Source organism: Chamaea fasciata, unplaced genomic scaffold (assembly GCF_029207755.1).
Source record: "Chamaea fasciata isolate MVZ Bird 193981 ecotype frontalis unplaced genomic scaffold, bChaFas1.0.hap1 SCAF_371, whole genome shotgun sequence".
Lineage (NCBI taxonomy): Eukaryota > Metazoa > Chordata > Aves > Passeriformes > Sylviidae > Chamaea > Chamaea fasciata.
In genome coordinates this window covers 58,290-71,670 of record NW_027094456.1, presented here as the reverse complement: position 1 = coordinate 71,670, position 13,381 = coordinate 58,290, and the positions used below count along the sequence as shown (strand labels likewise).

Genomic DNA, 13,381 nt, shown 5'->3' with positions numbered 1-13,381 from the left:
CAGGGGGTTTGCGGCTCATTCCAAGGCCTGTTTTGGGACCGGTTTTGAGGGGTTTGGGGCCGGTTTTGGGGCCCATTTTGGGGCAGGTTTTGTGGGTTTTGGGGCCAGTTTCAGGAATTTGGGGGCTGGTTTTAGGGCCAGTCTCAGGGGGGTTCAGGGCTGGTTTTGGGGCCGGTATCAGGGGGTTCGGGGCCAGTTTTGGGCCAAGTTTTGTGGGGTTTGGGGCTGGTTTTGGGGCCAGTTTCAGGAATTTGGGGGCTGGTTTTGGGGGGCTCAGGGCCAGGGTTTGGGGCCGGGTTCGGGGGGTTTCGGGGCCGGGTTCGGGGGTCGCGGCCCCTCCATTGACCCGGGCCCGGCTCCACGTGCTCCCCCGGGCTTCGCGCCTCTCCTGCCACCGCTCGCTCTGATTGGTCGCCGCTCCTCCGGCCCCGCCTCCCCCCTCGCCGCCATTGGCCGCCCGCCACTCCTCCATTGGCCGACCACCTCATCTCCCCGCCTCCCGGCCTCCGCCCTCACCCTCCGATTGGCTCTCCCGTTCCCCGCCGCTCCCACCCCATTGGCCGCCGCCGCCGCGCCGGCGCTTTGCCGTACGGCAACATGGCGGCGTCCGCGGCGGGGCGAGCGGCGGCCTGGGGGGCGCGCAGGGCGCTGGGGCCGCGGCGGGGCCGGGCCGGGACCCCCGAGCTGCCGCCGCCCGCCGGGCCCGGGCCCCGCCGCGCCCTGAGCGGCCCCGCCGCGGGCCCCGACACGGCCGCGCTGCTGCGGGAGCGGCTGCGGCAGCACCAGGTGCGCGCACGGACAGGCGGGGCGGGGGGGCGCGAGGGTCCCCGGGGGTCGCCGGGGGCTCCGGGCTTCGCCACAGGCCCCGAGTGTCCCCCCGCCGGTGGCCGGGGACACCCCCTGCTCGTCACCAGGGGTCCCCAGGTGGTCCCCCGGCTGTCGCTCGGTTTCCCTCAGTGTCCCCAGGGGTCCCTCCGGTATCCCCCAGTTGTCCCCAGGTGGTTCCCAGGGGTCCCCGGGGGTCCCCGAGGTGTCACCAGGGGTCCCCAGGCATTCCCCAGGTGGTCTCCGGTGTCCCCGGTGTCCCCAGGTGTCCCCCGGTGTCCCCAGCTGTCCCTTGGTGGTTCCCAGGTGTCTCTCAGGTGTCCCCAGGTGTCCCCCAAGTGTCCCCGGTGTCCCCAGGCAGTCCCCAAGTGTCCCCGGTGTCCCCAAGTGTCCCCGGTGTCCCCAAGTGTCCCCGGTGTCCCCAGGCAGTCCCCAGGTGTCCCCAGGTGTCCCCAGGTGTCCCTTGGTGGTTCCCAGGTGTCCCCCGGTGTCCCCCAGTGTCCCCCGGTGTCCCCGGTGTCCCCAGGCAGTCCCCAGGTGTCCCCCGGTGTCCCCAGGCAGTCCCCAGGTGTCCCCCGGTGTCCCCCAGTGTCCCCAGGTGTCCCCAGGTGTCCCCAGGCAGTCCCCAGGTGTCTCTCAGGTGTCCCCAGGCAGTCCCCATGTCCCCGGTGTCCCCCGGTGTCCCCGGTGTCCCCGGTGCCCCGCTCTGAGCCCCCGCTGTCCCCGCAGGTGTCGGGGCCGGCCCCGGGCCCGCAGGACTCCGGCGACAGCTCCGGGGACCCGCGGGGGTCGCTGCGGCGCCTGGCGCTGCGCCTGGGGGGGCTCCTGGCCGCCGCCGGCGGCGCCGCCGTGCTCTACGTCTTCGGTGCGTGCCGCTGGCCCCGCTGGCCCTAATGTCCCCAAAGGTCCTCACAATGTCCCCGGTGTCCCCAGTGTCCCCTCAGTGTCCCCTCAGTGTCCTCGAGGGTCCCCGAGTGTCCCCGTGTGTTCCATCAATGTCCCCGGGTGTCCCTTCAGTCCCCACAATGTCCCCAAGTGTCCCCGAGTGTCCCCAAATGTCCCCACGTGTCCCCCCGTGTCCACCAAGTCCCCTTTGTACCCTCCCATGTCCCCAACCTCCCCTGTCCTCCCCCGTGGCCCTGGTCAGTGTCCCCAAATGTCCCCAGGTGTCCCCTCAGTGTCCCCTCAGTGTCCCCTCAGTGTCCCCTCAGTGTCCCCCCAGTGTCCCCAAATGTCCCCAGGTGTCCCCTCAGTGTCCCCTCAGTGTCCCCAAGTGTCCCCAAGTGTCCCCTCAGTGTCCCCCAGTGTCCCCTCAGTGTCCCCAAGTGTCCCCTCAGTGTCCCCAAGTGTCCCCAGTGTCCCCTCCGTGTCCCCAGGTGTCCCCTCAGTGTCCCCTCAGTGTCCCCTCAGTGTCCCCTCAGTGTCCCCGAGTGTCCCCTCAGTGTCCCCTCAGTGTCCCCTCAGTGTCCCCAGTGTCCCCTCAGTGTCCCCAAGTGTCCTCAAGTGTCCCCTCAGTGTCCCCTCAGTGTCCCCTTAGTGTCCCCTCAGTGTCCCCGAGTGTCCCCTCAGTGTCCCCAAGTGTCCCCTCAGTGTCCCCTCAGTGTCCCCGAGTGTCCTCAAGTGTCCCCTCAGTGTCCCCGAGTGTCCCCTGTCCTCCCCCGGGACACTGTGGGGACACCGCTGGCTGTCTCCCCGATGTCCCCCCGATGTCCCCAATGTCCCCCCGGTGTCCCCCCACTGTCCCCCACAGGCAGCAACGCGGTGGACGAGCACGGGGACAAGGTGAGGGGACAAAGAGGGACAATTGTCCCCGGGGGGGGGGGGAGGGGAGGGTGTCCGGTCCCCAAGCCCCCCCCCCCCGTCCCATCCCCCGTCCCTGGTGTCACTTTTGTCACCCGAAGCCCCTTTTGGCGCCGCCTGGGAGGGGCGGGGGGGGAGGGGACATCCGGGGGACATCAAAGGGGGTGGCCGAGGGTGACAATGACCCCGGGGGGGGGGGAGGAGGGGGGACAACAGGACGTGAGGCCGCGGCGTCGCCGGTGTCACCTCCCTGCGAATTGTCCCTGTCCCCCGGGCCGGCCCTCCCCCCTCAATGTCCCCTCAATGTCCCCTCAATGTCCCCACAGATCCCCGATGAGTTCGACAGCGGTGAGTGACCCCCCCGGGTGGGGGGCGGGGGGAGGGGACGCGCCGGTGTCACCCCCCGGTGCCGTTTGTCACCCCGGTGCCACCCCCAGCCCCTCTCAGGCCCCCCGGTGACCCCAGAGGGACGGGGAGGGGGGGACACTGTCCCCTCCTGGGGGGGGTCACTGTCCCCTCGGGGGGGTCTCTGGGGGGTCTCTGTGTCCCTTTGGGGGGGTCTCTGTGCCCTTGGGGGTCTCTGGGGGTCTCTGTGTCCTCTCTGGGGGGGGTCTCTGTCCCCTCTGGGGTGTCTGTCCCCTTTGGGGGGGGTCTCTGTCCCCCCCCAGGGGTCTCTGGGGGTCTCTGTGCCCCCCCCGGGGGTCTCTGTCCCCCCCAGGGGTCTCACGGGGGCTCCTCAGACCCCGTTGGGATCCGGCACCTGCGGAGAACCTACAAATACTTCAAGGATTACAGACAGGTGGGGCTTGGGGGGCTTTGGGGGTCCTGGGGGGGTTTGGGGGTCCCGGGGTGTCCCCAGGGGCGGGGCAGGGGGAGGGGCGGCTCTGGGGATTTGTCCCCAGGGATTTGTCACCTGCTGTGGCCCCGGGCTGGGGAGGGGGACGAGGGCTGGGGGGTCCTGGGACAGTTCTGGGGTGGGGGGGTGGTCTAGGTGTCCCTGTCCCCGTTGGAGGGTCCCTGTCCCTGCAGGGGGGGGGGCCCTGTCCCTGCCTGGGGGTCCCCGTCCCTATTTGGGCTCCCCGTCCCCAGTGTCCCCCCGTGTCCCCATTTGGGGTCCTTGTCTCTTTTGGGGTCCCTGTCTGGGGGTCCCTGTCCCATTTGGGGTCCCCATCCCCATGTCCCCCAGTGTCCCCTTTGGGGTCCCCGTTTTGGGGTCCCCATCCCCCATGTCCCCCGTGTCCCCAGATGATCATCGAGCCCACCAGCCCCAAGCTGCTGCCGGACCCTCTGCGGGAGCCCTACTACCAACCGCCCTACACGCTGGTCCTCGAGCTCACGGGGGTCCTGCTGCACCCCGAGTGGTCGGTGAGGGACGCCCCGAACCCGCCCGGGCCCCGCGGCTGCTCCCCAAAAACCCCAAAGCCAAAAAACCCAAAAATCCTGAAAGCCTGAACGCAAAAAAACCCAAAACCCCAAAAAACCCCAAAAATCCTGAAAGCCTGAACTGCAAAAAACCAAAATCCAGAAATTCTGAAACCTCAAACCACAAAAACCACCAAACCCCAAAACCCTAAAATCCTGAAAGCCTGAACCCCAAAAAACCCCAAAAATCCAGCAATTCTGAAACCCTGAACCCCGAAAAAGCCCAAAAAAAACCCAAAAAAAACCCAAAAAAACCCAAAATCCTGAAACCCCAAACCCCAAAAACCCAAAAATTCTGAAACCCCGAACCCCAAAAACCTCAAAAAATCCAAAATTCTGAATCCCCAAAAATCCTAAACCCAAACCCCCCCCAAAAACCCCTCAAGCCCCCCTGGGACCCCCTCCGCCGCTCCCCAAGCCCCAAAACCACCGGAATTCACCCCAAAACCGCCGGAATTGGCCCCAAAACCACCGGAATTCACCCCAAAACCGGCAGAATTTGCCCCAAAACCGCGGAATTGGCCCCAAAACCTCTGGAATTGTCCCCAATGCGCAGCTGGTGACGGGCTGGAGGTTCAAGAAGCGCCCGGGCATCGAGCACCTGCTGCAGCAGCTGGCGCCGCTCTACGAGATCGTCGTCTTCACCTCCGAGACCGGCATGGTGAGGGGGGACTGGGGGAAATTCGGGGGAAATTTGGGGGGATTTGGGGTTTTGGGAGGGTTTGGGGGGTCTGGGGAAGTTTTGAGGGGGTTTGGGGTTTTTTGGGGGAGGGATTGAGGATTTTAGGGTTTTTTTGGGAGGTTTTTTTTGGGTGGTTTGATGGTTAGGGGTGCCCCCAAAATGTCTCTGAGAAATCACCGCGAAAAAACGTGGCCGAAAACCACACACCCCCCCCAAAAAAAAAAAGAACCCTGGCCCCAAAACCTCCCAAAAAACCTCACCCAAAACCCCCACAAAGCACCCCAAAAAAAAGGCCCAAAAACACCCCCAAAAAAGCCTCCAAAAAACCCATCTCCTCCCCCAAAAAAAGGCACAAAAACCCACAAAACACACCCAAAAAAAACCCAAAAAACCACCCCCCCCAAAAAAAAAAAACCCTGGCCCCAGAACCCCCCAAAAAAACCCACCCCCCCCCCCAAAAAAAGGCCTAAAAACCCCCAAAATCCCCCTCCCAAAAAGCCCACAAAAAACCATCCCCCCAAAAAAAAAAAACCCAAAAAAACCCCCAAAAAAGCGAAGTCGGATTTGGGGGAATCATCCCGACCCTGGAGCTGCGTTTTGGGGCTGTTTGCAGGTTTTTTTTGGGTTGATTTGGGGGGATTTTGGGGAGGATGAAAACCTTCGTCTTCTGCGGGGGGTCGGGAGAATTTTGGTTTTTTTTCCGGGAGGGGTTCAGGGGTTTTTTGGGTTTTTTTAGGACGACGAATTCCTGAGAAGGGAAAACCCTCCCCGGCCCCGCCCGGCTGCGCTCGGGGGGATTTTTTTGGGGAGGGGGAGGGGCTGTCAGGAGGGGATGGGGGTCACGGCTGTGGGGGAGGGGTCCCCAAAACCCCCGGCAGTGACCCCAAAGCCCCCTCCCCCAGACGGCGTTCCCGCTGATCGACAGCATCGACCCGCACGGCTTCGTGTCCTACCGCCTGTTCCGCGACGCCACGCGCTACATGGACGGGCAGCACGTCAAGGTGGGCGCCCCGCGCCCGGGGGTGGGGTCACAGTCCCGGGTTTGGGGTCACAGTCCCGGATTTGGGGTCACAGTCCCGGGTTTGGGGTCACAGTCCCGGATTTGGGGTCACAGTCCGGGGTTTGGGGTCACAGTCCGGGGTTTGGGGTCACAGTCCCGGATTTGGGGTCACAGTCCCGGGGGTGGGGTCACAGTCCCGGATTTGGGGTCACAGTCCCGGGGGTGGGGTCACAGTCCCGGATTTGGGGTCACAGTCCCGGATTTGGGGTCACAGTCCCGGATTTGGGGTCACAGTCCCGGGGGTGGGGTCACAGTCCCGGATTTGGGGTCACAGTCCCGGGTTTGGGGTCACAGTCCCGGGTTTGGGGTCACAGTCCCGGATTTGGGGTCACAGTCCTGGATTTGGGGTCACAGTCCCGGATTTGGGGTCACAGTCCGGGGTTTGGGGTCACAGTCCTGGATTTGGGGTCACAGTCCTGGATTTGGGGTCACAGTCCCGGATTTGGGGTCACAGTCCTGGATTTGGGGTACAATTCCTGGATTTGGGGGTCCCATTCCCATATTTGGGGTCTCAATTCCCATATTTGTGGATCCCATTCCCGCATTTGGGTCCCATATTTGGGGTGCCATCCCCGTTTTTATTTGGGGTCCCATTCCCGGATTTGGGGTTCCCAATTCCCAGATTTGGGGTTCCCCCTCCCGGATTTCTCCTTCGCCCCCCAGGACATCTCGTGCCTGAACCGGGACCCGGCGCGCGTGGTGGTGGTGGATTGGCGCCGGGACTCGTTCCGCCTGCAGCCCTACAACGGGCTGGCGCTGCCGCGCTGGGACGGCGCCTCCGAGGACAGGGCGTTGTACGACCTCACCGCCTTCCTCAAAAGTGGGTGAAACCTGCTGAAATCCCCCGAAATCCACCCAAAACCCGCCCCAAACACGCCCAAACCCGGCCAAAATACACCAAAACCGCCCCAAATACACCCAAACCTGACCGAAATACACCGAAACCGCCCCAAATACACCCAAACCTGCCCAAAATACACCGAAACCGCCCCAAATACACCCAAACCTGACCAAAATACACCCAAACCCGAACAAAATACACCCAAACCTGCCCAAAATACACCCAAACCACCCCAAACACACCCAAACCGCCCCAAACCACCCCAAATACACCCAAACTACCCCAAAATACACCCAAACCCGCCCCAAACCCGCCCCAACATGACCAAAATACACCCAAACCTGACCAAAATACACCCAAACCACCCCAAACACACCCAAACCCGCCCCAAATCCACCCAAACCACCCCAAATCCACCCAAACCGCCCCAAATCCGTTGCAGCCGTCACCCTGAGCAATGACCCCAAATCCCAAACCCTGACCCCAGTGACCCCAGTGACCCCAGCCGTGACCTCTGACCCCGTTGAACCCCGCTGTAGCCATCGCCCTGAGCGGGGTGGAGGACGTGCGCTCGGTGCTGGAGAATTATTCCCTGGAGGAAGATCCCCTGGCGGCGTTCCAGCGGCGCCGCTCCCGCCTGGAGGAGGTGGGGACACGCCTGGGGACACACCTGGGGACACGCCTGGGACACCTGGGACAGCTGACACACCTGGGGACACACCTGGGACACACCTGGGGACACATGGGGACACACCTGGGGACACACCTGGGACACCTGGGACACACCTGGGGACACACCTGGGGACACGCCTGGGACACCTGGGACACACCTGGGGACACGCCTGGGGACACGCCTGGGACACCTGGGACACACCTGGGGACACACCTGGGGGCACCTGGGACAGCTGACACACCTGGGGACACACCTGGGGGGACATGGGGACACACCTGGGGACACCGGTGAGGACAGGGAAGCACCTGGGGGATGCTGGGGACACCTTGGAGGGGGAGGGCTCGGGTGACACCCGGAGGGCTCCGGGCACACCTGGAGGGTTGAGGTGACCCCTGCGGGGCCCCGCCCTGACCCGACGCCGCCGTTCGTGGCCCCGCAGGAGGAGCAGCAGCGGCTGGCGGAGCTGGCGCAGGGCCGGAAGGCGCCGGGGGCGTTCCTGGGCTCCCTCACCGGCCGCCTCTGGCCGCGCTCCAAGCAGCAGTGACGTCATCATGACATCACCATGACGTCACAACCCTGGGCAGGAACACGTCCCAGGAGAGGCCGATCCCAGAATCCTCCCCCGGCCCCGAATCCCCGGGAATTCTGGGTGGGGGATCCGGGAGGTTTTTTGGGGGTTCCGGGTCCCGTTTTGGGGCGAATAAAGGTGGAAACGGAGCTCCGAGAGCGCCCGGGTGTGTGGGGGGCGGGGGGGCTCAAACGGCCCCGGTTTGGGGGCTGGGGGCGGGATCCCGCGGCTGGGGGGGCTTGGGGCCGAATCTCCCTTTTTTGGGATTTTACGGGGTCAGGACCCCCCAGGGGGGCGTGGTTTGCGTTGGGTGGGCGGGGTTTCGGCCGGGGGGCGGGGCCTGGAGCCTACAAATGGGTCTGGGGGCGGCCCCGGGCTCAGAGCCCGCCGAGCCCCGGCCCGGACGCGACCCCCGGGACCCCCCAGGCCCGGCCATGCTGCTGCCCCTCCCCCTCCTGCCCCTCCTCCTCCTCCTCCTCGGCCCCGCCCCGGTGAGGGGGGAGGGGAGGTTTGGGATTTGGGGGGCTCCGGGAATTGGGGGGGCTGGGGGGGGGGTCCTGAGGGGGCAGTTCGGGGGCTGGGGGGGGGGCTCGGGGGGGATTTTGGGGTCCCTGGGGTCACTTTGGGGGTCACCGGGGTGAATTTTGGGGTCTCTGGGGAGGATTTGGAATTTGGGGGGTTAATTTGGGGTCTCCGGGGTTAATTTCCGGGGTCCCGGGGGTGGTTTTGGGGTAATTTTGGGGTCCCGGGGGGGTTTTCGGGGTCCCGGGGTTAATTTCGGGGTCCCGGGGTTAAATCCGGGGGTCCCGGGGCTGATTCCGGGGGTCCCGGGGGGGGGATTTCGGGGTCCCGGGGTTAATTTTGGGGTCCCGGGGCTGATTCCGGGGGTCCCGGGGGGGGATTTCGGGGTTCCGGGGTTAATTTTGGGGTCCCGGGGCTGATTCCGGGGGTCCCGGGGGGGGGATTTCGGGGTCCCGGGGTTAATTTTGGGGTCCCGGGGCTGATTCCGGGGGTCCCGGGGTTAATTTCGGGGTCCCGGGGGGTTTTCCGGGGTCCCGGTGTTAATTCCGGGGGTCCCGGGGCTGATTCCGCGGTGCCGCCCCCAGGCCCGTCCCCTGGGGGGGGTCCTGGAGCTGCGGGTGCTGTCGGCGCGGGGGGGTCCCGGGGGTCCCTGCGGGGGCCCCCCCTCGTGCCGCCTCCAGTTCCGGCTCTGCCTCCGCCCGCCCGGGGGGCGCGGCTGCAGCCTGGGGGTCGCGCAGAGCCCCCCCGGGCCCCCCCCCCGCGCCCGGAGCCCCCCGCCTGCTGCGCCTGCCCCTCGCCTTCCGCTGGCCGGTGAGAGACCCCCCCCAAATCTGAGAGACCCCCGGAATCCTGAGAGAACCCCCCCGGAATCCTGAGAGACCCCCCCCAAAATCTGAGAGACCCTCGGAATCCTGAGAGACCCCCAAATCCTGAGAGACCCCCCCCAAATCTGAGAGACCCCCGGAATCCTGAGAGACCCCCAAATCTGAGAGACCCCCCCCAAATCTGAGAGACCCCCCCGGAATCCTGAGAGACCCCCCAAATCTGAGACACCCCTCCAAATCTGAGAGACTCCCCCCCAAATCTTAGAGAACCCCCCAAACCTGAGAGACCCCCAAATCCTGAGCCCCGCCCCCAAAAATCCCCCAAATTTTTTGTCCCCCCTCCCCCCCAGGGCAGCGTCTCGCTCGTGGTCGAGTCCTGGCGGCTGGAGGAGACCCCCGGGGGTGAGGGGGGGTCGGGGGGGGTCGGGGGGGTCCGGGAATTGGGGAGGGGGCTCAGAGATGGGGGAGGGGGCAAAGAGCGGCCGGGGGGGGGGATTTTGGGGGGACGGAAATTGGGGGTCCCGGGGGGGGCGGGAAATTGGGAACAAATCGGGGATTTTGGGCGGTTTTTGGGGCTGGGGGCGGTAAATGGGGCCGGGGGGGTCCCGGGGGGTTCTGGAGGCGCTGACCCCCCCCCCGTGCCCCCCCCCTCCTCCCCAGGACCCCCCCTGCGGCTTTTGGGGCGCGCGGTGTCGCGGCCGCGCCTGAGGCCGGGGGGCCCGTGGCGGGGGGGGGGCCGGGGGGGGGCTGCGCTTCGGGACCCGCCTGCGCTGCCCCTCCCCCCCCCGCGGCCCCCCCTGCGCCCCCCGACGCTGCTGGAGCCGCTGCTGCGCCCCCCGTGAGTCCCCCCAAATCCTGACACCCCCCCCCCGCGGGGTTTGGTGACCCCTGACCCCCCCGGGACCCCCCCGCGGGGTTTGGGGACCCCTGACCCCCCTCTGTCCCCTCAGGGGGGTGTCGCGGGCCCTGTGCCCCCCCCAGCGCCTGCGGCCCCGCCGGCGTTTGCCCGGTAAGTGCGACCCCCCCCCCCCCCCATGGTCCCCCCTGGAACCTTCTGGAACCCCCCCGGGCCCCGGTAACGGCGCTGTCCCCCCCCCCCCTCCCCCGCAGGGACACGGGAGCGGCTGCGACATCCCGGCGACACCGGCGGCGGCGGCTCCGGTGGTCCCGGACCCTCCCTCGGTGGCCCCGGGAGCGACCCCCGGAGCCCCCGGCCCGTCCTCGCCCCCGCCCGGACGGCGCGGCCCGGAGCCGGGGGTCCCGGAGCCGTTCCCGGGGATCCCGGAGCATCTCCCGGGGGTCTCAGAGCCGTTCCCGGGGGTCCCGGAGCCCCTCTCGGGGGTCCCAGAGCATCTCCCGGGGGTCCTGGAGCCGCTCCCGGGGATCCCGGAGCCGTTCCCGGGGGTCTCAGAGCCGTTCCCGGGGGTCCCAGAGCATCTCCCGGGGGTCCCGGAGCCGGTTCCGGTGGTCGCGGAGGTCCCGGCTCCCCTCCCGGGGGTGTCGGATCATCCCTCGGGGGTCCCGGAGCCGCTCCCGGGGGTCCCCAATCCCCTCCCGGGGGTCCCCAATCCCCTCCCGGGGGTCCCAGACCATCTCCCGGTGGTCGCGGGGGTCCCGGAGCCGCTCCTGAGGGTCCCCAATCCCCTCCCGGGGGTCTCAAATCCTCTCCCGGGGGTCCCAGACCATCTCCCGGTGGCCCCGGGGGTCCCCAATCCCCTCCCGGGGGTCCCCGAGCCCCTCCCGGAGGTGCCCCCCTCCCCCTGCGCCCTCGGGCCGTGTTTCAACGGCGGCGCCTGCGCCCCCGACCCCCGTCCCGGGAGCCCCCCCGGGAGCCCCCCCGGGCCCGGGTACAGCTGCCGCTGCCCCCCGGGATTCCGCGGCTCCAACTGCGAGCGCCGGGCGGATCGCTGCGACCCCCAGTACTGCCTCAACGGTGAGACCCGCCCCCCCAAAAAACCCCCAAAAAACCCAACCCCCCCCCAAAAACCCCAAAGACCCCCAAAACACCCCCAACGCCCCCCAAAAACCCCTCTCGAAACCCCTAAAAAACACCCCAAACTCCCCCAAAAAACCCCCCCAAACCCCCCGCTCTCCCTTTTGTCTCCCCATTCTTCCCTTTTACCCCCAAATCCCTTTTTTCCCATTTTTCCCCCATTACCCCCCATTATTTTCCCCATTATTCCCCCCATTTCCCCCTTTTTCTCGTTTATCCCTAATCCCCATATCTTCCCCCCATTATTCCCCCATTGTCCCCCCATGATTCCCCCCCTTATCCCCCCTTTATTTTCCCATTTCCCCCATTATCCCCCCATTATTCATTTTCCCCATTATTTTCCCCATTGCCCCCCCATCATCCCCCCTTATCCCCCCTTATTTCCCCATTATCCCCCCATTATTTTCCCTACTGTCCCCCCATATTTTCCCCCATCATCCCCCCATTATCCCCCCCGTCCCCCCCTTATTTCCCCACTGTCCCCCCATTATTTTCCCCACTGTCCCCCCATTATTTCACCATTATCCCCCCATTATTTCCCCACTGTCCCCCCATTATCCCCCCATTGTCCCCCCATTATTTCCCCACTGTCCCCCCATTATTTCCCCGCTGTCTCCCCCTTATTTCCCCACTGTCCCCCCATTACTTTCCCCACTGTCCCCCCCTTATCCCCCCCATTATCCCCCCCTTATTTCCCCACTGTCCCCCCCTTATTTCCCCACTGTCCCCCCATCATTTCCCCATTACCCCCCCATTATTTCCCCACTGTCCCCCCCTTATTTCCCCGCTGTCTCCCCCTTATTTCCCCACTGTCCCCCCATTATCCCCCCCATTATCCCCCCCTTATTTCCCCACTGTCCCCCCATTATTTTCCCCTTCCCCCCCGTGCCCCCCATTTCCCCACCGCCCCGTTTCTCCGCTCCTCTCCGCGCAGGCGGCCAGTGCCGGGACTCTCAGGGCCTGGCCCCGCTGTGCCGCTGCCCGCCGGGATTCTCGGGCCGCCGCTGCCAGCACAACGCGGACGACTGCAGCCCCAACCCGTGCGCGCACGGCGGCACCTGCCAGGACGGCGCCAACGCCTTCACCTGCACCTGCACGCTGGGCTTCGGGGGCCCGCGGTGCCGCCGCCGCGCCGGCGCCTGCGCCCCCAGCCCGTGCGGGAACGGCGGCACGTGCTTCACGCACTTCTCGGGCCCGGTGTGCGCCTGCCCCCCCGGCTTCATGGGGGGGCGCTGCGAGGAGCGGGTGCGCGCCCCCGAGCCCGACCCCCGCCCGCGCCGCGCGCCCGCGCCGCTGGCGCTCTGCGCGCTCCCGCTGCTGCTGCTCGCCCCCGGCGTGGGGCTGGCCGTGGCCAGGAGGAGGAGGGGGGGAGGCAGGTGAGGGGGTCTGGGGGAGGCAGGTGAGGGGTTTGGGGGCGGCAGGTGAGGGGGTTTGGGGGTTTGGGGGCGGCAGGTGAGGGGGTTTGGGGGTTTGGGGGCGGCAGGTGAGGGGGTTTGGGGGGTTTGGGGCGGCAGGTGAGGGGGTCTGGGGGAGGCAGGTGAGGGGTTTGGGGGCGGCAGGTGAGGGGGTTTGGGGGTTTGGGGGCGGCAGGTGAGGGGGTTTGGGGGGTTTGGGGCGGCAGGTGAGGGGGTCTGGGGGAGGCAGGTGAGGGGTTTGGGGGCGGCAGGTGAGGGGTTTGGGGGCGGCAGGTGAGGGGGTCTGGGGGAGGCAGGTGAGGGGTTTGGGGCGGCAGGTGAGGGGTTTGGAGGGTCTGGGGGCGGCAGGTGAGGGGTTTGGAGGGTCTGGGGATGGCAGGTGAAGGGGTTTGGGGGCGGCAGGTGGGGGGATTTGGGGTTTTTTGGGGGGTCCCGGAGGTTCCAGGTGGGAATTTGGGGTGGTTTTTTTTTGGGGAGGGGTCTCACGGCGGATTTCGGCAGCAGGACCCCGGCGGACACGGGGGGGACCCCCCGGCTGAGCCCCCCCGGGCCGGAGCGACGCACCCAAAGAGCCTCGGCCACCAGGGTGAGACCCCCGGAACCCCAAATCCCCCCCTGGGACCCCCAAATTCCCCGCTGGGACCCCCAAATCCCCCCCTGGGACCCCAAATAAAACCTCACCCCCTTTTTCTGCCCCCCAGGTGTGACCCCCGGGAGCCCCCATTTCCAGGCAATAAATTGGGGCGTTTTTGGGTT

At 66.8% G+C, this 13,381-nt stretch overlaps 2 protein-coding genes across 3 annotated transcripts; both read left to right on the top strand.

The window, feature by feature from the left end:
* Nucleotides 1–597: 597 nt before the first annotated feature.
* Nucleotides 598–8,020, top strand: TIMM50 (translocase of inner mitochondrial membrane 50). 2 transcript variants are annotated; one of them, XM_066208606.1, is made up of 11 exons: nt 598–786; nt 1,555–1,690; nt 2,576–2,607; nt 2,952–2,973; nt 3,366–3,424; nt 3,871–3,990; nt 4,604–4,708; nt 5,632–5,730; nt 6,453–6,609; nt 7,170–7,276; nt 7,743–8,020. In XM_066208606.1, the coding sequence occupies exons 1-11, from the start codon at nt 598–600 to the stop codon at nt 7,845–7,847; spliced, it is 1,131 nt and encodes a 376-aa protein (XP_066064703.1). In that variant the 3' UTR covers nt 7,848–8,020. The 2 variants fall into 2 exon arrangements, with proteins under 2 accessions (XP_066064703.1, XP_066064705.1); XM_066208608.1 differs by lacking the exons at nt 598–786; nt 1,555–1,690 and having other exon boundaries at nt 2,370–2,607; nt 7,118–7,276.
* Nucleotides 7,866–13,378, top strand: DLL3 (delta like canonical Notch ligand 3). Its single transcript, XM_066208602.1, has 9 exons — nt 7,866–7,870; nt 8,978–9,203; nt 9,568–9,619; nt 9,878–9,934; nt 10,168–10,226; nt 10,328–11,150; nt 12,145–12,586; nt 13,127–13,211; nt 13,327–13,378. The coding sequence occupies exons 1-9, from the start codon at nt 7,866–7,868 to the stop codon at nt 13,330–13,332; spliced, it is 1,755 nt and encodes a 584-aa protein (XP_066064699.1). The 3' UTR covers nt 13,333–13,378.
* The last annotated feature ends 3 nt before the right edge of the window (nt 13,379–13,381 follow it).